Source organism: Nyctibius grandis, chromosome 32, assembly GCF_013368605.1.
Source record: "Nyctibius grandis isolate bNycGra1 chromosome 32, bNycGra1.pri, whole genome shotgun sequence".
In the NCBI taxonomy this organism is placed as follows: domain Eukaryota; kingdom Metazoa; phylum Chordata; class Aves; order Nyctibiiformes; family Nyctibiidae; genus Nyctibius; species Nyctibius grandis.
In genome coordinates, this window is record NC_090689.1 from 4,221,279 (window position 1) to 4,241,319 (window position 20,041).

At 47.4% G+C, this 20,041-nt stretch overlaps 1 protein-coding gene across 2 annotated transcripts; it reads right to left on the minus strand.

The window, feature by feature from the left end:
• Positions 1-266: 266 nt before the first annotated feature.
• On the minus strand, positions 267-16,704 carry CLDN18 (claudin 18). 2 transcript variants are annotated; one of them, XM_068421195.1, is made up of 5 exons: positions 16,485-16,704; positions 3,391-3,555; positions 1,539-1,644; positions 1,069-1,179; positions 267-444 (listed from the first exon to the last, which is right to left on the minus strand). In XM_068421195.1, exons 1-5 carry the CDS (start codon positions 16,702-16,704, stop codon positions 267-269), a joined length of 780 nt encoding a protein of 259 aa, XP_068277296.1. The 2 variants fall into 2 exon arrangements, with proteins under 2 accessions (XP_068277296.1, XP_068277295.1); XM_068421194.1 differs by lacking the exon at positions 16,485-16,704 and adding an exon at positions 7,724-7,943.
• Between the last annotated feature and the right edge of the window lie 3,337 nt (positions 16,705-20,041).

The following is a 20,041-nucleotide window of genomic DNA, read 5'->3' on the forward strand; positions in this document are numbered from 1 at the left end:
AAGGGCACAGGGCACAATCCTGGTCCTGGATATCAGAGTTTATACTTAAAATATGAGCAAGCTGTTCTACTCTGAGAGCATAAAATGGCATTACTTTTGTTGTAGACCTCCTCAAGGTTCATAACAAGCTAGGATACAACCTCAGAGTAGGGGAAACAGGATAGAAAACACAGTCCTATTTACAGACTGCTTTGTTTGCTATACTTTTTGCTTCTGAAGTGAAAAATATTTTATAAAAGATAACGCATCTCAAGCCCAGAAGTCTACTAGACATAGTCATATTTTGAAGGGTATGAGCGTCTTCCATCCTCGCTTCGAGCAGCTTCTTCATATCCTGCACCCTTCCTAGTCTTCGTTTCAGGTTCGTACCCCGAACCAACCTTATACGGCCCTGTTCTGTAGGAGATATTCCGCCCCGACGCGTTGTAGGACACTGCTTTGTAACTGAAAGAGACATGAAAGATAGCATCAGCCACTGGAGGCTCTGTGACTACCCAGTGTTGCACCCTGTGTTCCTGTTTGCTCTTGGATTTTAGGCAACTTCATACTGTGCCATCCCTTGGAGCCACTCAGTGGGCTCAGAGCCAACCACCCATGGACAAGCTGCACGTCTCTCCCATGGTTTTTCATAAACTTATGCTTTCTTTCCCATGAGTAAATCCTTGGTTGAGTGAAGGACCAGCCTACAATAACCAGGTATGTAGGCGTACAAAGCCCTACCTGATGTAAATCATAGCTCAGCTGATGCAATCTACACCTACTGATGATCTGCTACGCAATTTGCAATCAAAGCTGCAATTAAGGGGCCTGACTTTGCCAGCACATTGCAAATTTTACATTTTAAGGTTGATCACTCCTGCCCTCTCTGGGTTTTTTGCAAGTCATGTAGTCAGGGAAGGGAAAGGTCACTTTTGACCCATGATACAGGGCAAACAAAGGTATCACCATGATAACTCTTGCAACAGGGGTATTACACACAGACGTGTCGTATGGTGTGCTGGCTGTAGGCTATCCCAACACCCAAGGCTTCATGCAATACCTTCCCATGTCCACCACAGACAGCCTTACCGAGATTCTTCTGGAATCAGCCCTCTGCAAGCAAGGCACATCAAGATGCCTCCCACAAGGGCCAGTCCACCTGCTACCCAGCCAACAAAGAGGGCTGAGCCAAAGGTGTACCTACAAAACACAGAGACAAGGCTGATTAATGCTGTGACAGTGGTCCAGTCTGCTGCTTCTGAAATGCGCTGAACATTGTCTTTCTCTCCCTGGCCCTGCAGAAGTTCCCCGTGAGCACCTGCAGGCTCGTCCTCAATGAGCTTTCTACCTCCTTCTTGAGCTGCATGAACAGAGACATCCCAGACAATTTGCTTGGACAAATTATGTTCAGTTCAGATAAGAAAGAGACTCAATAAATCTTCCAAGTCCTGGGACCAGAGTAATACGCACGCAGAGTTTGTCTTTCCTTTGGCTGCAGCACACCCTGGCCCTGACAGAGATCTGCACTGTGGAGCACCCTGAGCCAGATGACCACCTACCTGTTCTGGACATTCTGCATTCCCTGGTACATGTTGGCTGTGGACATCCAGAAGTTTGTGACCAGCATGTTGGCAAACACGGACACTCCGGTGATGGCACACAGACCTGAGATCAGATAGCAGGACAGACTGAGACCCACATAGAACAAGCAGTCACCTTTGGCCTCAGGGAAGCACCTTACAGCTCTGGAAAGGTGGGTGAGACACTGCTTTGTGTCCTGGCATGGTACCTTCAGCAGAAGTGTTCACATTTCTGCCAGGATTTCTACATGTTTACAATCCAGCAGCAAGAATGTAACTTCACACTACAAAATCCCAAGTCATACCAGCAGGAACCTTTCTACTGATATATTTTCTCAGAGAAAATGAATTTAACACACAGATCATTTTAGCAGCTGAAAATATCCAGCAGTTCAGTTTTAAAGATTTGTTTTGCAGTTAAAAACATGGGCAAAATATTGTCTTATCAGAAATTCTTTTTTTAAATGGGAAAACACACTCTCTGTCATGTGGAAGAGAAGATACATTTGGTTCATAACCTGCTCATCACCAGGTAGTGATGCCTGCCTGAGTCTGCAGGCAGCCTGGAAGACCAGACTCAAGAGGCAGGAACTTCTCCCATTCATCTCCACAGATGATCACTGTGATGCCCAGCCATGATGAGCCTGGCAGCAATGGCATTATCATTTGCTATTTCACTATTGCTCTCCAGTGTTAGTTGCCAAAAAATATGGACTCCAGCTTTTTTGAGCATCCCAAGTCTTATTTATCCTCACTACACCCACCAAGACCTCTCGGTCTTTCCTGAAGCTCAATTACTCGCAGCACTGGGGAGGGACAGAACATGGTACTTCAGTGTCACCTCTGTCCTGAGAGTAGCCCTTATTTTGGGAAGAAACACAACCCCCAGCTCACAGAGGTGTGACCAAGGGCCAGGTACCCACCATGGCACATAAGACCCAACTGCTCGGCTAACTGAGACTAAGGACCTTGTTTTGAAATGGGTGAACCTGATCAAGAGATGTCCCATCCCAAGAGTCAGTCAAATCATCATTTTAGCCACCCTCTCTTTGGGAATGCGTGGGTGGGCTTTTCTAATATCCTCATTGGCCAAATTCTCATCCCACTGACTCAGATGGATAAAATGATAGATTTTAAGTGCAAAATTAAAGTTGTGTTGCAGAAGGTGGTTTCCTCTGCCCAGTTTGTACTTATTGTACATCTTTAAGCTGTGTTGTATGTCTCATATCCCAGCAAAAGTGCTGTTCAACTGTAAGTATTTTAAATAGGGACATTCTCCTTCCCTTCATTAGGGTATGGATTTGATTTGATTACTCATCTGCAATAAGTTGTGAGAAAACCTCTAAGTGATGTTCTTAAACATTTGCAATTTCGAGGGAGCTGGGCAACACTAGACACTCCTGCAGCCCTAGCTGTTAAAAAACTACCAGCTAGGCTACTGCAACCCTGAGAGTCTTCATAAATTTTTTATGTATAAAGCCTGAGACTCCTCATGAAACTATTATGTATAAATAAAGGATATAACAAAAGTACACATATAACAATTTAAGATATATAATTTCTTTTTTATCTGTGGACCGTGTTTTCAGCCTTCTGTGTTCTGTCCCATACAAACTTCTGGTTTTCTTTTACAAAGCAGAGGGAGAAACCACTTGACCCCAGGAGGCCAGACTTGAAGACAAATGCCAATAACTTCATGCAAGCATTAATGCGTTGGGTTGCTCCAGAGCATCTGCTACCTATGACCAGATGTACATGAAGCCTTGCCCAGGTCTCAATTCCAGGCAACTGCAATGCCTTGTACATGAAAGACACGACACCACCCACTTACCAGCGACAATAAACATGATGCCGGAGGTCAGAGTCATGTTGGCTTTTGCAGAATCCTCCATGTTGCCGATACGGATGCATTTCAGAGCAAAAATGCACACGAGGAGGCCAAGGATGCCCAGGACGATACCCACGATCATGAGGGCCCTCACAGCCTGGAACATCGCTGCAAAGCAAATCAAGAGTCACATTGAGCAACTGAGAGCCTGGGAGGTTTTTAAAGATTGTTTCTGTCTAAAAATAAAAATATTAAAGAAGAAAACATTACAAAATGGGCACCGGAGCTACTTTCGGTGTTATCGGGGGCACTGCTGGAAATGCAGTTGTTTGTCTCAACTTCCCAAAGAGTTTGATGGTTTAGACATAATTTTTTGTGAATGTTCGTTGGCACTCGTCGTGAATCAGCTGAAATTCATGGAGAGGAGTTGGTGTACAGCTGGGATAAGCATTAATTGTTTCATAATTAGTGAGGAGGGGGGCTGTGATGCTGGTGGGTCATGCCTGTGGGAGCTGAGCGCTGCTGTCTATTAGATGAAGGTAGCAAAAACCCTCCAGACTCCTCTTGGCTGAAGTATAAAAGCAGAGGGAAAAGCAAAGGGAAAGTTGTACCTTTTAAAATGGAGAAGTGAAGGGGAAAGGCCGTGCATTTGAATACCAAGGTGATTTTCTAATAAGGTGGCACATATCCCATATTGCCTGCAATTCAGTGCTGGACCCAGACACTTCTCCTGGTCTGTACATGCGTCCCTGGCAGAGAGAGGAAGGCAGCAGCACTGGCAGATCACTGGGAGGGCATGGTCAAAAGTATTTCAAGGGCTGTTGTGATCTGGCTGGGATGCTTTGCACCCTCTTCTTGCCTTCCCATGAGCTCTTGCAGCCCTGGGTTTGGCTTTGATGCTCCCGACACATGACTGTCTGTCTTCAGGGAAGATGACATGGGCTTGTGACGGACTGAAAGGGGCAGGCAACATATCCTACAGCCTCAGAGACTTCACTCAGCCTGCCTGTCACCCCTTTTGCTTTGCCATCCACCCCAGGATGGCCATGGTGCCCAAGGATCCATAATGGCCTAACTGGAGCAGGAGGCACTGGTGCAGGAAAGCAGGGAGCAGACAGATTGGGAGAAGGGTTTATAAGTCCTCCCTGGAGGGCAAGGGTGGGTGCTGTGGTGCCCATGTGGGTCTCCTTACTTGAGGGGTACCATGAACCCAAGCAGAACTGTGCTAGCACCGCAACACACAAGGAAGGCAGTGGTCTGCCATCCCACAGGCTGGGAATACACCACCTTCTCCCATCTGGCAGTCCCACCAGGGCTGCTGCTCTTATGACTCAATTTGCCCTTATCAGCTGATAACAAGTGCTAACGAGCCTGGGATTTTCAATCTCCCATTCATCAGCCCCCAGGTGTGAGCTCGTTAGTTATTATTCATCAGAGAACAAGAAGCTGGCGGATACGCCTTATCAGCCCTCAAAGGTTGTTCGTGCAGCACCTGATGCAGAGCAGAAAGCTGCAAAGAGAAGAAAATCACAATCCTCATTTGTCTTTACAGTCACTTAAGTTTCTTTGCAACTGCTTTTGTTTCAGGGCAGGCAGGAGAGGCTGATACTCCAGGGCAGCGTAAGACACTACGGATTATGATGGAAGGTCCTTGTCCCCAAGACAGTACTTCATTCCTGGGATGCTTCCTACAGACCTTATGGTTCCTAGGTGCCATCACTATGGTGGTCTCAACCCTTCAAGAAGAAGCGACCCTAAGCTAAGACCTCACAGGGATATTGTGGACTCCCAGGAGAGATGTTCCTGGTGGCTTGGGAACCCATGGAAGGACACAACGGACAGGCCAAGCCAAGCAGCCCCTGGGACCTTGCACTTCTGCTGGAGCACTGAAGTCCAAGCATGGTGAATCTCCACTGAAAAGGAGCCATCTACAGCTGCTGGAAAGAGAAGAGAGAGGAATACAGCAGGGCACAACAGAAAAAATGCAAAATAGCCATCAGCAGCGATTCCTCTCTCCATGAGGCTCATGCAACATCTCCACAAAGGGACAGAAAGGAGCAGAAAGGTCTGCTGTGGCATGAAGGCCCCCTCACTTGCCTCATGGGACCGAAAGTGAGAGCTGTTTGGAAAGAGAGCACTGCAGTTTCAAGTGAATTTTGGCATCCATCAAAAGCCCTCTAAATAGAGCTGCTTTCCAGAGGTGAATGACCTCCCCTAGAAAGAAGGAGTGGAAGGGTTTAGACAAACAAAATAGGAGACTAAGGAAAAAAAAATAAATGTATCAGGAGCACTAGGTAGCAAACTCTAGTTAAAGCCAAGCACAGAAACTACCTGCTGTTCTGCATACACAGTTGCATGAGGGAGGATGACTTTGCTTCATACCTGCACACGTATGGTCGTTCATTTTGCACACCTGATTTCCATATGAAGGGGTGGTGTGCACAGAAAATAGTGACCATGCAAGCACGTTCACCAAAATAAATATCAGCACCCTGAAACTACAGTTTGCATCGCCGTGTTTTTCATAGCGATGTGAAGAAGTGAAACTGCAGAGTTGTCTTTTCCCCCATGTTGCTGTCAGTAGTGAGAGGTGAATGAAATAAACCAACTTAACTGACATCACCTGCATTTCTGTTACTAATACAAAGGTCGAAATCTAATTTTATCACTAGTTATGATTAACGGAATATAGAAAGTTTAGGGAAAAAATGAGGTTAACAAAATTCAAGCAGGGCGTTCTTCCTTTATGTTTTAAGGTACTTATCAACTAAATGGACACATGAAGAGAATAAAACTGATGTAACATCTCTAGGACACAACAGAAAATGCCTGTGGCTGCGCTTTTCCTTATTGCTGTATTACCTAAAAATAATATGAAAAATAGAATCCTGATTATAATAAATTGGCATCAAAATGAGGGTTGCCGTTGCCTCATTGCTCTTTCAAAACACAGCCACCTACGCACAGCATTATAAGGATATGTATATATATTGATCAACATGTGAATATAGAGTTTAATAAATACCTTTTTTTCTTTGAAACAAATGGGCCTGTAAGAGAAGTGACTCCAAACATCAGTTTTGCTCTTCCAAATGAAAAAGAAGCCACCTAGCGATCCCGAAGCTGGCTACACAGAAACACATTTATTCCACTGCTCCCCTCAGGACGGTCACAGGCTTTTCTCAAAAAGCAAACACTGCAGCCAACACGTTGGTGTTCAGCAAAGCTCTCCCTCCTGCCTTGCAGGGAAGCAAGGCTGGTATCCCTGAGGAGACAGGACTGAGAGCCCACGTAGTGCTCTCTTCTACACCGATCAACAGATGCAAAAGGCCTATGTAGGGTAATCACAGAATCACAGAATGAGGTTGGAAGAGCCCTCTGGGATCATCGAGTCCAACCATTGCCCTGACACCACCATGGCAACTAGACCAGGGCACTAAGTGCCATGTCCAGTCTTTTCTTAAACCCCTCCAGAGATGGTGACTCCACCACCTCCCTGAGCAGCCCCTTCCAATGGCTAATGACCCTTGCTGAGAAGAAAAAAATGCTTGCTTGTACCTATTTGCAATCGTGCACCAAGAGTGAAAAACACTCTCCGGGCCGTATTTATTGCTGGCTGGCAGGACACAGGCACGACAGGTCACAGGGAGGCATGGCGAGCCAGGCTGACCGCTCCCCTCCTGTGGGTCCAGCTAGCTCGGGAGCACTGGTATCCCTGCGCATGCAGCAGGGTGGGAAAAACAGCTCTTTTTGTAAAGTAAGCAAGCAAACGAGAAAGTAATATCCCCCTGCAACCACTAAAACTCCCCAGGTAACGTGAAGTGACAGCGCACCTTCCCCTTCTCACCCTTCCCCTTCTCACCCTTCCCCTTCTCACCCTTCCTACGTGTGCTGCTCACAGGCAGATTTCTTCAATACCAGTTTTCTCTTTGGAAAAAATAATATTTCAATTGCTTTCTGTAGAAATCATTCTTCTGGTAACAACACAAAAATTACACACAGCTGTTTTCCTCATGTTTCGATTCAAAGGGACAGAATACCTGCGGTTTTAAACACCCTCCCTCTCCTCACACCAGTGGAGCTGTGCTGATTTATGCCAGCAACGGGGCTGAACCTGTGACGCTCAACCTACACACGCTCCAAGTTGTAACCTCCACTGAGTAAAGGTACTATTTTGGTAAGAAACATGCACGTATTTTTATGCTCGTAGATTGAGTAGCCTGGAAAGTTTATTCCTTGCAAAGTGCTTTAAGGAATCTGCTCCTGCTTTGGATGAAAACTGTGCGGAGCTACAGGAGAGCTCCTGGGTTAAACCTGGTGCATCTTTTGCCCCTACCTGGCAGCCCAAGAATGGTGAAATATGGCCGGCACTCTGTAAAGCCAGAGCTCTGCCGCACGCAGCTCCTCCACAGTCCCTGATATTGGAAGACGGCCGTGACCGGGTTGTCATACAAGTCCTGCGTGCTCCACATATCCATGGAAGTGGACACGATGCACCCCGCAACACCCAGCGACGAAACGATGAACCCCATCACCTGGCAGATGGTCGTGGACATGGTGTCTCCCCCAGAGAGAGGAGGTGAGACAGCCCTGATGAAGCCGCAGACCTAATGGGAACACCGAAGTCCTCTTGACTGAGCCACCAGAAACGCAGCGGCTCTTATCAGATGCTTTCCATTGAGCGGTGTGTTTGCTCAAAGTGTTTTTGCAAGATAGTCCAGTTTCACTCTCGCTGGGTAGGTTTGTGCTGGCAGGGCCAGAGATATGAGCCTTTGTCCTTTAGAAGTGCTTGTCCTTCCCCAGCTAAGCAGCCACGCTCCGTCAAGTGTTGGGTAACCCACTTGGAACATGCGCCGTCCCCCCACAGAAACCCTTCGCTGTCCGTCGGGCTTCTCCTGCGTGCTTGGCACGGTGCAAACGTGCCGAGAGGGCAGAGGGAAGGACCACATTCCCAGGTGAACTCAACACTGAGCCCATATCACCACCTCTCTGGCCCTCTGCTTATGCAAAGGGAGAGCAGATCTGCCATCAGACCAAGATAGGGACATCTCTACACCCGGCCACCTGTGCAAGCATCCACACAAGAGGCACAGTGGTAGATAGGGATGCCAGCGGTGAGCTCTGCGGGAGGATACGGGGCCACAGCTCAACGCAGAGAACAAACAGGGACATGGCTGCTCCCTGCAGCCACTTCGAGCATCCCTGAGCTTGCCTCGGATGCTGACCATGGCACAACCCAGAGCACCGAGCCAAGAGCCCCAAACTGATCCAGCAAAGCTCCTGCAACCCTGTTCTCCTCCTGCCCGCATCCCCATCACCTGTCGTGGCCCCACTGCATCCCATGTGGGAAGAAGGAGAGGGACCGTGCAGGGACCATTTGGAAAGTGCCTTTTTACAGGTGTTTGCCTATGTAGGATGGGGGGATGGTCCTGGAAAAAGGGGCGGGGGATATGAAAGTTAATAAATTAATTATCTCTTTGCACAGTGGAGAAGTGCTGGGCTCAGGGGAGCAATATAAATTCACTGTGCCACTCTGCCAATGGAGCACAGTGAGCTACAAGGACCTTCCAGCCTTCACACTCATCCGTTCTCATCTAGTACCCTGAGCAGAGTGAAATACTTCAGCCTTGACCTAGAAACAAATCCCTGCTTTATCCAGTCCCGATACGGCTCTGTGCCACAGGCACCGTCAACACCATCGTCTGGTGGTGAAGCTATGTGAAAGCCACCAGGAAGAGCGGGGAGGTTGATCTCTGTGGAGGGATGAGTTACAGTGGGGTTATCACATTGGCTATTGCTCCTACCTTCCGGAGAACGATCGTCTTTGCTTACAGCAATTTTATTCAAATTTAGTCATTTCCACTGACTTGGGAAGTTTGTGTCAGGGCAAGGGCTAACGCCAACATATCTAAAGGTCAGAAGTTGCCAGCAAAAATAATAGTGTGAAGAAAAAACATACAAGTAGCCCTCAAGAACCAGAGATGGTAAGAGCTGCTCATCCTCAGTGAGGGAGAGGGCAGGCTGACTAACATACCTCATCCTGGATAATGCTTTGTGAACAATCAGGGCTGGAGAAGACCTAGAAGCTGGGAGGACAATAAGTGCTAAAACAAGTAATGCAGCCAGCTCTCCACCCCATCCTTCACTGCCCCACAGCCAGAATTGTGTCTCAATCCAAAAAAGCTGGTTGCACCCAAGCCCTGATGCTCCCCAGCCACTCTCCAGGACTCTTCTCCTTCTTCATGCCTCAGGACTCGCTGCCTTCTTGCCATCTAGTGGTAAGAGACCACATCACTCTTTTTCCAGGCTAGACCACTTCAAACCATGTCCCAGGGATAGGTATTCCTCTGGGACATAACCCCTGTTCCCAAGGGTGGTGTCATCTGGCAGCATTAGTGTACAACAGCTCACAGAGCTGCAGAGAAAAATGGACCTGTGGACTGGTCGCAGATAAAAATAACCCCTGGGGAGGGATACAAAGGACAAACACCTTTTTTTTCCCCGATTTTTTTTCCAAAAAGCTCTACCACTTTTTAAATGACTGCTTTTTTTTCTGCTAAATTAGACATCTGGGAGGTTGCATGAATACCAGTGGATGTGGCCCTCCCGTGCGCCATGCCCGCATGTTTGCTTTGCTGGGAGGGGAGCCACCACCCCTTCCTCTAACCTTTTCTGCTGGTTTCGGCTGCGTGCAGCTGGAGCAGCTCTCCAAGCCAACAGGGACCTTCTTTCCTCTTTCTCTCCCCCTCCATCATTTCACACCCCCAAGCCCCGTTGCTCCCTCCCAACACACCTATTGGAAAGAGGGCCATCCCCTGGATTGCCCCAATTGTGCCCTAAGCTGGAGCCTGCCACCCAGGCAGTGCTGCCTCACTAACCTTTCCTTGGGGATATGGTTTTCTCCTGCTGATGGAGGATCCTGCTTCTCATCATCCCTCTTACTCAGAGGCAATGAAACCTCAGAGCAATGATGGAGCAATCAAAAACCAGCATCAACAGCCTCCAGGCATGCAAAGAATGCCCAGATTAACTGGTCTATCTTTGATTTTGAGGGACAAACTGAATCATGTCTGAAGAGAATTAACCAGCACAGGGCTGCACATTCCCTCCTGAAACCTCATGCATCCTCCCTCCAAAAATGGAGCTGAGCAAACAACTTCAGTAACGAGGGTCATGCTGCAGTCCTTAGCTAAGAGGCAAACAAACACCCAACCATGCTCAGCACTCCAGGTGCTGTCTTTGAACACTTGTAAACACCAGGAACTCAAAGCTCCCACAAATACCTTCCTCAGTGGTTGACTGAAGCAAAGTTCTGGAGACAAAACACAAACTGGTTTCCATCCCGACCCTTCCCCTAGTCCATCTTCTCTGCCTTTCTGAAATGGCTTATTTTAAGCTTATTGTTAATGGTTATTTCTGAACCACTCATGATAGGGAAAAATATGTTTCCCTTTGCAAAAAACTCAGCACCCCGTTTTCCCAGCACCCAGCCCAATAACAGAAGGTCACCTGGGAGTTTTATCTAAATTGTCGGCTCAGACCACAAGCTGAAGAGGGGTTGGGTGATAGGATAGCCATAGAGCATGTCTAAGCATCTTTAACACAACCTGATGCCCATCTCCAGCCACCCTGGGAGATACTACAGCTGGAAGTGGTTGAAGGAAGGGGGAACCTCTCTCCAAGCATGTGCCTCTTGCTCAGTCTCCAGCAAGGTGGTTGAATACTTGGGCCAGAGGTCTTGCCATGCCACGTGGTAAAGCTGAGCATTATCTAAGGAAGGGACATGATGGGGAGACAGTTCTTGCAAAGGCCAAGCTTCCTCACCAAGGAGCAGAGACCAGGGCTGGCTCCCACCCTGAGTACTGAGACACCCACAGCGGTTTATCCAAACTAGGAAAAGGAAGAATATTTTGTGACCGCTCCCCTCTGCAACCTTTATTTCAGCTCATACTTGCTTTATCTACCCAGGCGTTGACTCTATATTATCTCAAAACTGTTCACTGGGCCCATGGCAGCTCCTGAATGTTATCACCGCCTCTCCCATAGAAATCACCTACAGCTCATGTTTACTTTAAAATTTGCAAGTACAGCTCACACCCCGCCAGTCAATTCCAACTTGTTCAGACTGAAACAAAGCAAACCCACCCTTCTCCTCCTGTCCCTCCATTTTGTGATGACCACAGCCTCCAGGAGTGTGTGATCCACCAGTCCATAGCATGAGAAGGGCTGACTGGCCTTTCTGAAACTCAATGGGGAAAGGGAGTCATGGAAGGCCCCCATCCCAGCTCAGACCCTACTGGTCTTCAGGTGGTCCAGAGGAGCTTTGGAGGTCCCTCAGGAGAGCTGGGGAGCATGAAGCTGCATCCTTCACTACATGCTTATGAGCTGTAGCCCAGCCCCACGTCTCCACAACCTCTTGCCATTTCCCTTGCCTTGCTCCTCTTCTGGCCCTCAGCCCAGAGCCTTTAGGATTATTTTTCATGTCTCTTGTCCTTTCGTGGTGCAAACGCACAAGACAGTAGCAAAGATCTGATGCATGCACCTAGCATCCCAACATCCCCCACAGGGCCCTCTGTCACCTCTCCCCACCCTGAGTGCCACTGGGGATCAGGGTGCTTGAGACATCTCTAAAGGTCTCACACCAGCTATTTCCCCATCCTCACACCTTCTTCAGCTCCTGCTGTGAGTGCAACTCACACACTCCCTTGGTATGTTGTATCAAGTCTCCAACCCACCTGGGCCACCTAGACCCTTCTGTGCATGAAACTTGGTCTCAAAAGACTTTAAGCAAGTTACAGCAGTTAGCTGCAGACATTTCAAAACTTGGAGCTGAACTGACTGGGTTAAAGGTTTTTAAAGTAGCAAGCAGAGCTTGGAAGAGACTTTGCCACAGCCATCATCAGTGGAGGATCATGATACAGCAATTAGCAGTCCCCATCCTGACAAACTTTGGGCATAAAGCAGTTCCAGGGAGCAGAGATGCTGTTGACCAGGGGGCCACAGAGCAAGGGTTTTACTAGGGTTATGCCACAAAATGTAGGTTGGTTATATGAAATAAAAGAAAACCTTGTCAAAACATCAATATAGAAGAAAAAAAACCCAGAGATGCTAAGACTAAGACTTTCCAGACATCAGTTCTCCTCAGGGAACATCTACCCACCTCTGCTTCCTTGCACCAGTAAAACTGAAAGCAGTTGCTTGATGCAAAAGTCTGGACAGTCTGTTTTCACACTGACCCCTCTAGCAACACGTAACCTTTTACTGCTTGGAGAAGTTTAACAGGGTGCTCTCAGACTTTCAAAGTTTGCTGTTAGAAAAGCAAAAATATTCTTATTTTTCAAGTCACCGGCCTTTTGTTCCACAGCAGGGAGATGCCTCAGCCTGTCTGAAAGGGTCAAAAGGGATTTTTGACTTGAGAACAAAACATCCTTTCAAAAATGGTTGAACTGGTCTAGCTGAAGAGGTCTGGAAATAAGAGACCAAGACAGACAACAGGAATATTACTGCCCATGTTATTGTAGTTTAGCAAACTTGTAAGCAACTGAAAAATGCTCCTTTTAGCAGAAAGTGCCTCATGACTTCCGCGCTAGGTGAAACTACCAACCTTGCCAGAGCCCAGCTATTGCTGTTTGTCTATTACTTTTGTGTTCAAATTCAGATTGCGTCCTCCAGACAATCACAGTAAGGTCTGCCGACATGCCAAAGCGAAAAAATAATAAAGGAAAGCAAAATCAGAACACTCTTAGTTCTCAAGTGACATCTTTCACCAGAGACCGACTGTTTATAGCCGAGCAGCAAGGGTGAGAGCCATAAACTACCTGTGTTATTTCTCATTTTCATCTATTATCTTGATTTTTTCCTCAACCTATTTGAAATTAGAATTCCCAACTAAATTGGAAGATAGATGACGGGCAAGACAAGTCTAATCTTTGCTGTGGGAGCGAGGGATGGAGAAAAAAAAATCCTGTGGAACCAAAACTTCATTGACGTACTCAGGTCACCTCGCTGCTTTGCTAGAGTCCTATTATTTTTATTCACTCCGGCACTATTGTTCCCAATATAAATTGCCATTGTCAGAATAATAAATAGGGGTTTATAATGGAAATGCTGACAAACCATTAACTATGGTGTGGTTAGCAAGGGGGGTTTGATGGAGATCAAGGTGCAGCACGGTTAAAATAAACACTGGGATGAGCCGCTTAAATAATATCTTTGCAAATTAATAATTTGATTTTTAGCACCGTTTTTTTCCCCCCGCCTGTGGTTGGGATACAGTTGCCCTTGGCTGGAAGAAATGCCCGTAGGGGCAGATGAATTTGGGAGACGGAGCCAATCTATAAAGCACAGCAGTGGGGAGCTTGTTTTTGTACCACCTTCTCCAGAGACTGGAAGTGTCAGAAAATATATAACAGGAGGGAAAAGGAGGAGGGAGAGCAAGGGAGTCACTTCAGAAGAGCAAGCCCTGTTCATTAAAAAGAAAGGGAATAAAAAAATATCCACCTCACTTTGTAGGGCAGTGCTGGTAGCACCGGTCACAGAAACCTTGTTGAGACAAAAGCACATAAATATTCATATTCCTGCACACCGGTGGGGAAGGCACCGACGCTCCACCACCACCGAGGATGAGGACAGTGACTTTGGGGGGTTCAGGGTCCCACCCACCTTTATTTTTATAGGTTGTTCTTTATTCTTTGGGCTTTTTAAAATCCTTTTTTTGTAGGCAACTGCAATAAGACCAGCAAATCACACATGGTAATTCCCCTCTAAGATGAACGGTTCATGAGAAACCCTGACATTTAGGATAGGATGCCCGTTTCTGTTCGCAACTGGGAGGAAGCCACAGGGCTTGCTGGGTGTAGCCATGGAGGGACAGACCCATCTCCCACAGCCCATCTGCTGAATGAAAGAAAACCACCCCTCCAGTGCTGGGTATTTCCATCTCAGGCACTGAATACCCACCCTACAGACACCAGTCGGGAGGCTTGGGAATTGCAAAAAACCGCTCTAGCTTTTCACTGTGATGCTGAGGTTAGCAAGGGATGTATTTTGAAAGAACAAAAAAAAAAAACCCCAAATCTCAAGTATTCTGGTTTCTTCAAAGATTAAAGTAGTTCACAGAGCTGAACACTTGAAAAGTTTAATTGCTTCTTCTGTAGAGTTATATTTTCTGTAATTTTAAGCTTTCAGAGCCGAAGAACTGAGGAAGTTCTGCGGTGTGTGATGGGAGTACACGTGTGAGAAGAAGGATTTCCTTTTTTACACCTCTATTTCTTCCTCATATGGCAACTTTAATCCCTTCACCTATAAGCAATTAGCCTGCTGGAGTCCAGTTTTACCAACCTAGCCTCATGCTTCGCTGGGGAAGGTTCAGGTTGGATATTAGGAAGCATTTCTTCTCAGCAAGGGCCATTAGCCATTGGAAGGGGCTGCCCAGGGAGGTGGTGGAGTCACCATCTCTGGAGGGGTTTAAGAAAAGCCTGGACATGGCACTTAGTGCCCTGGTCTAGTTGCCATGGTGGTGTCAGGGCAATGGTTGGACTCGATGATCCCAGAGGGCTCTTCCAACCTGATTGGTTCTGTGATTCTGTAATAACCTGTCCTGCCTCTTTGCTGCATGCATTTTCCCTCGGTGAAACTGCTCGTCTTTGTTGAGTGTGGCAGCAGCGTGCGAACACAAGCCCTGCACAAACATCCCTCTTTGGATGTCATCCTTCATACTCTTGTACCCGCTACAGCGCGCAGCTTTTGCTAGGGGCTGCACAACTGGGTGCCCAGGCAGGATCAGGCCCACGTCCTTCTGGACTTCATGTGAACGAACATGGGGCATTCAGGCTCCAACAAGAGCAAGATGCTCCCGGGCATCCCTGGCACCAGCACGGGGATGCTGCAGCGCAGCTAACGCCAGACACCCATCGGGAGCAAGGATCCAGAGATGAGTGATGTGGAAATACAGCTGAGGGGACGAAACAACCCCTCGTGCTGGTGTCCGAAGCCACAGCTGCATTGGGTTATACTGGTTTGATTTGCACAGAGATAGGCTGCTTGTGAAAGAAGAAATTTTTGAGCACAATGCTTATTTCTGTGTGTTTTGGAAATGCCGTTTTGCAGAAGTTCTGCAATGATTTGCTGATATAATTGGCTTCTTCCCTCCATTCTTGCTGTGTCAAAGCACAGAGGCTAGATGGACGTAATAGTCTAAAGTGCCTTTTTTTCTCACTGTATTAAGGCAAGAAGAAAACCCAGATAATCCTGTTGTAACCTAATTGTTTGCACCCCTAGATACTCTGGGCACAACCAGGACAGGAATGATACCCGTGGAAGAAAATACTGGAACCAAAGGAGAATTAGGGAGAAATCCAGGCTGCTGGTGTCAGCCCGTAGAGAAATACAGTGAGCTGAACTGTGACATATCCTCTTAGAACAGGATCTTCTCTGATGCCAAGAATATTAGTGGTTTCTGCTGGGAAGCCACGCACAGCCGTGCAGCTGGGGTAGGAGTGTATACCCAAACCACCCAGGGCACAGGGGACGAACCACCCCACGGAGCAGCCACCGCCCTGGGTGTATTGCCTGAACAACACCTCAGGAACCTGATGCATAATCAGCTGTAATGAGTTTTGCTAAACCTCAGCTTGGCCATGGGAGGGGGTTTGGGTTGAGATAGAATCATAGAATAGAATCACAGAATGGTTTGGGTTGGAAGGGACCTTAAAGACCATCTAGTTCCAACCCCCCTGCCACGGGCAGGGACACCTTCCACCAGACCAGGTTGCTCCAAGCCCCATCCAACCTGGCCTTGAACACTGCCAGGGAGGGGGCAGCCACAGCTTCTCTGGGCAACCTGGGCCAGTGTCTCACCACCCTCACAGTACAGAAGATGGGATATCTCCAAGGTATAGGAGATACCTCCAAGGGACCTGTCATCGAACAGGGTGAGCACCTGAGGTCCCTTTTGGTTAAAACTTGGGTTCCACACTTTGCACTGAAAATCACCCATCACTGACATTCACGCACGGCTTCTGGCAGTGCAGGCAGGAGGCAACATGCCCATAGCTCTGCCCTCCCACCTCTCTGCCCTCACAGACAGCAAGCCCTACCTGGCAGCCCCAGGATAGTGAAGTAGCCGCGGCATTCGGTGAAGCCTGAGCTCTCCCGGACACACGTGCGCCAGAGGCCTTGGTAGTTGAACACCGCTGTCACCGGGTTATTGTACAGGTCTTGGGTGCTCCACTGGTCCATGCACGTTGCCCCGATGATGCCTCCTATTCCTAAAGCGGAGACCACGAAGCCCATGGACTGGCATATTGTCACAGACATGGTGCCGAGTGCTCGCCAGGCAGGTCCTTGGCACACACAAGCCTCCACAAGCCGGGTCTGGGGCAGGCAGCCAGGGCAGAAGGGACTTTTAGCTGGAGGCACAGCCTACGTCATGGACCGGAGTCAGGAGAGGTCTGGTCTGCGCCATACAAACCTACCCTTTCCCTTTATCTGTTTCGGTGAGATAATTTTCCTCGCTCGGTACCAAGAGCCGTTTGTTACGTGCGGCGTGAACGCCTCGCTCTCTGTTTACCTTCTCGCTCCAGGCAGAGGTGCAGCCAGCGCAGGGCAGACGGGGACCAGCAGGTCCCTCTGAAACAGGCCTGGGGAGACCTTCTGCAGAAGCGACTGCACGCTCTAGGAGGCCAACCACAGAGATGCTTAAATCAGACAAAACAGATGATAAAAATTATGGAGAGCCTGATCCTTTCCTGGCAGGGATGATGCTTTTGAGCCAAGTGGAAGGCATTTATTGGCATGCCTCTATCTGGGGACGTTTACTCAACTAAAACATTTAAACAAAGGGTAGTGTATAAAAGAGGAGAGCGTATAGCAAAGGACAGCACACCGCTGCAGCAGTTCTGGGATGGACCTTGCTGCTCGGTGAGGTCAGGCTGGGAAAGGCAGCAGTTGCTGAAGTGTGAACTTGCAGTGTGAACCTGCAGTTTGCTGTGCGAGGACCAAGTCTGGCAGACAGACCAGGAAAAAAAATAAATGGAAGCAAAGTGATATCTTTATTTGCTATTCCTTTTTCACCCTCATCCAAATATGAATTTGGACTTGTTTAGATGGACAAAGAATGAGGGCAAGGCAGATATGTCACTCTGGATTACTGTAAGACAAGAGCACCTCAGATACCTAACCTTATCCCAAAAAATCACTTTGTTGGGTAATGTCTTTTTTGCCCCGTCTGCTTCATCCCTCGCCACTTCCTAGCCCAATTTTTCCGCTGGTGCCAACCTGTTTGCAGTTGGAGAGTAAAGGGAATGTTGCTGGAGAGCTGCTCTCTGCGGGAGGGAGGAGATGATGAGCCCTGTTTTGGCAGTGCTGGACTCACACATGGCACGTGGAGGGTCCAGGAAGGGACCTTCAGAAGAAGTGGAGCCTAGTGGGGTGACATTTAGGTGGTGGAAGTGGAAGGTCATCAGGGAGCATGAAGAAGCCGACCACTACCACCTGGCTACATTCATCCTTGCTCAAGGACCATTTGGTCTCCCCTACACAGTCTCATGTGTAGACAGACTTCCCTGTGAAGCTGCTTCTGAAGAAGATCCAACCTATTGTGTGAACACAGTGGTTGGCTCCTAGAGATTATTTTGTTTCTGCGTCTTTTGAGAGAACCAAGCAAGCTGGAAGGGACCTTGGTAAGTCATCCAGTCCTTTCCCACACCCAAAGCAGAGCAACTCTACTTTTCATAAAGTTCTGACCTGCAGTCAGAGAGCATCCACAAGGGAGATGTTGCTCTCACTTGGGATAATTTACCCCAGAGTATCAATTCTGGCAGTTTTATGCCTAATACTGAAGTTTATTACACATCATTTGTGAAAACTCGTGCCCAAAAGTAGACGTGAAACAGGTAGATGTGTCTCACCAGCAGCCCTCGGTTTTAAACATAACATTAACTTGTTTTCCCCAAAAGAACGGTGTTGGTAATTCATGTACACTTTCATAATTCACTTTCTCTCCCAGACCCTTTTTGGACATAGTGGTACCCAGTTCCGGTGACACACCTCACCTGCTGCATGTCATGGCTGTAATTATTTTCAGTATCGGTCAACATAGTTTAATCATGGAAAGCTTTCTCAGTATCACACAGCTAAATATAGAGCCTAAGACTAGAATGCAAATACACTCCCTGTGTTTGTCACAACCAGGATCACCTGGGAAAGACTCATGACAGCCAGGGATTGTTTTCAATAAATTAAATAAAAGGATAGGTTCACCTCGCATTCGATCAACCCGCGAGGCCTGAAAAATGTGTTTCCATTTTGGTACGCCTCGATCCCTGGGTGGAAAGAGCTCTATAGGTGCAAAGGGACAGATCTTGGCCAAGTCATCACTCCATTTATTTCAACGACTGTGCCAATTTACAGCAGCCAGAAGAGCAGGGTCCTGGGGTGTGAGTAGTATCGTTCACAAACAGAAATTTCATAGCTGTAACCCAAAGGATAGTTTTATCCACTGACAGCATTTCACAGTGAAAATAATCAAGGACAGAACTCCTTCAACCACCTAAACTTACCAACTTGACGTGAGAGTACCACTTATTTCTCTCGTTCAAAACTCACCAGCAACTTTAACAACTGTTTCTCGTGTTGAAGTGCAATCCACGACTCTCACCCAGGTTATCTGGGAAGACCAACCACTATCCTGGGCTCTTGCCTTAGTTGTTTCTCCTCCTCTGCCCGCCTTTCACAGCACCTCTCATCTGAGCAATTCATCCTTGATTTCCCAGCATTGAAATGAATTGCATCCTGCACTACTCAGGTTTTCTGTAAAAGCTTATTCCTAGGCTGTGGTTTTCACCAGAGCAAAGACTAGTCCACCCTCCAGTGAACAGTGTCAGAGTAACGTTTGGCAGGAAATGCAGATGCTTTTAATCAACAGGATTTGTTCATTGTAAGGGAGCAGATATAAATAACCAAAAGAAAAAAAAAAGGAAAAAAAATGAGGGTGAAGGGTGGCTTTTCTTCATTTTTTATTACTTAATTAAATATCTTAAGCAGAAAAATTAAGCTCACCGCAATCTCCTCCCTAGGTCTGTTAAATTTCTGTGATAAAATCAGTATTTTTTTCTATTTCTAAAAAACTGAAAGAATGCCAGCGTAAACCCCTTCTGAACAGCTGCCACATCCGATATGAAAAAAAACAGCAGGAGATGAAAATATCTCCGTAGGGTCAAAGATCTCACAGCATCTCCTCTCAGGACAAAAAGAACTGCACCAGAGCTGAATGCTACAGAAGCATAGCTGTAAATGTATTTTTGATGCTACTTATAAGATTAAAGCATAAAGATATGCCTGTGAATATTCATGTGCTTGGTGTGCACCACCAAACCTCAGCAACGGTTTGATGCTTTTCCCCACCCTCTACCTTGAATAGACTGGGTGGTCCTGCAGACAGGAGGAGTAGTGTGACTGGAAGGCAACACTCAGCCTGGGACACCCCATTTTCATACTCTTCACCTGGGTGTCGAACCCATGTGAGTTTCCCAAACTAGCAGCTTAGGAGGAAGAATTAGAAATGCTGAAGTTCAGGGAGATCTTACAATGGGCAGATGACCTGGAGTTTGTCTGTCTACAGAGGCTGATGGTCTTCATGCTGTGGGAAGCATCA

Coding starts and splice junctions, on each gene's coding strand:
- CLDN18 (XM_068421195.1), bottom strand. CDS start 16,704: ATGTCTGTGACAATATGCCAGTCCATGGGCTTCGTGGTCTCCGCTTTA. Junction 3,556..16,484: donor CACTATCCTGGGGCTGCCAG/GTAGGGCTTGCT, acceptor TTTGCTTTGCAG/CGATGTTCCAGGCTGTGAGG. Junction 445..1,068: donor CTGATTCCAGAAGAATCTCG/GTAAGGCTGTCT, acceptor TGTCTCTTTCAG/TTACAAAGCAGTGTCCTACA.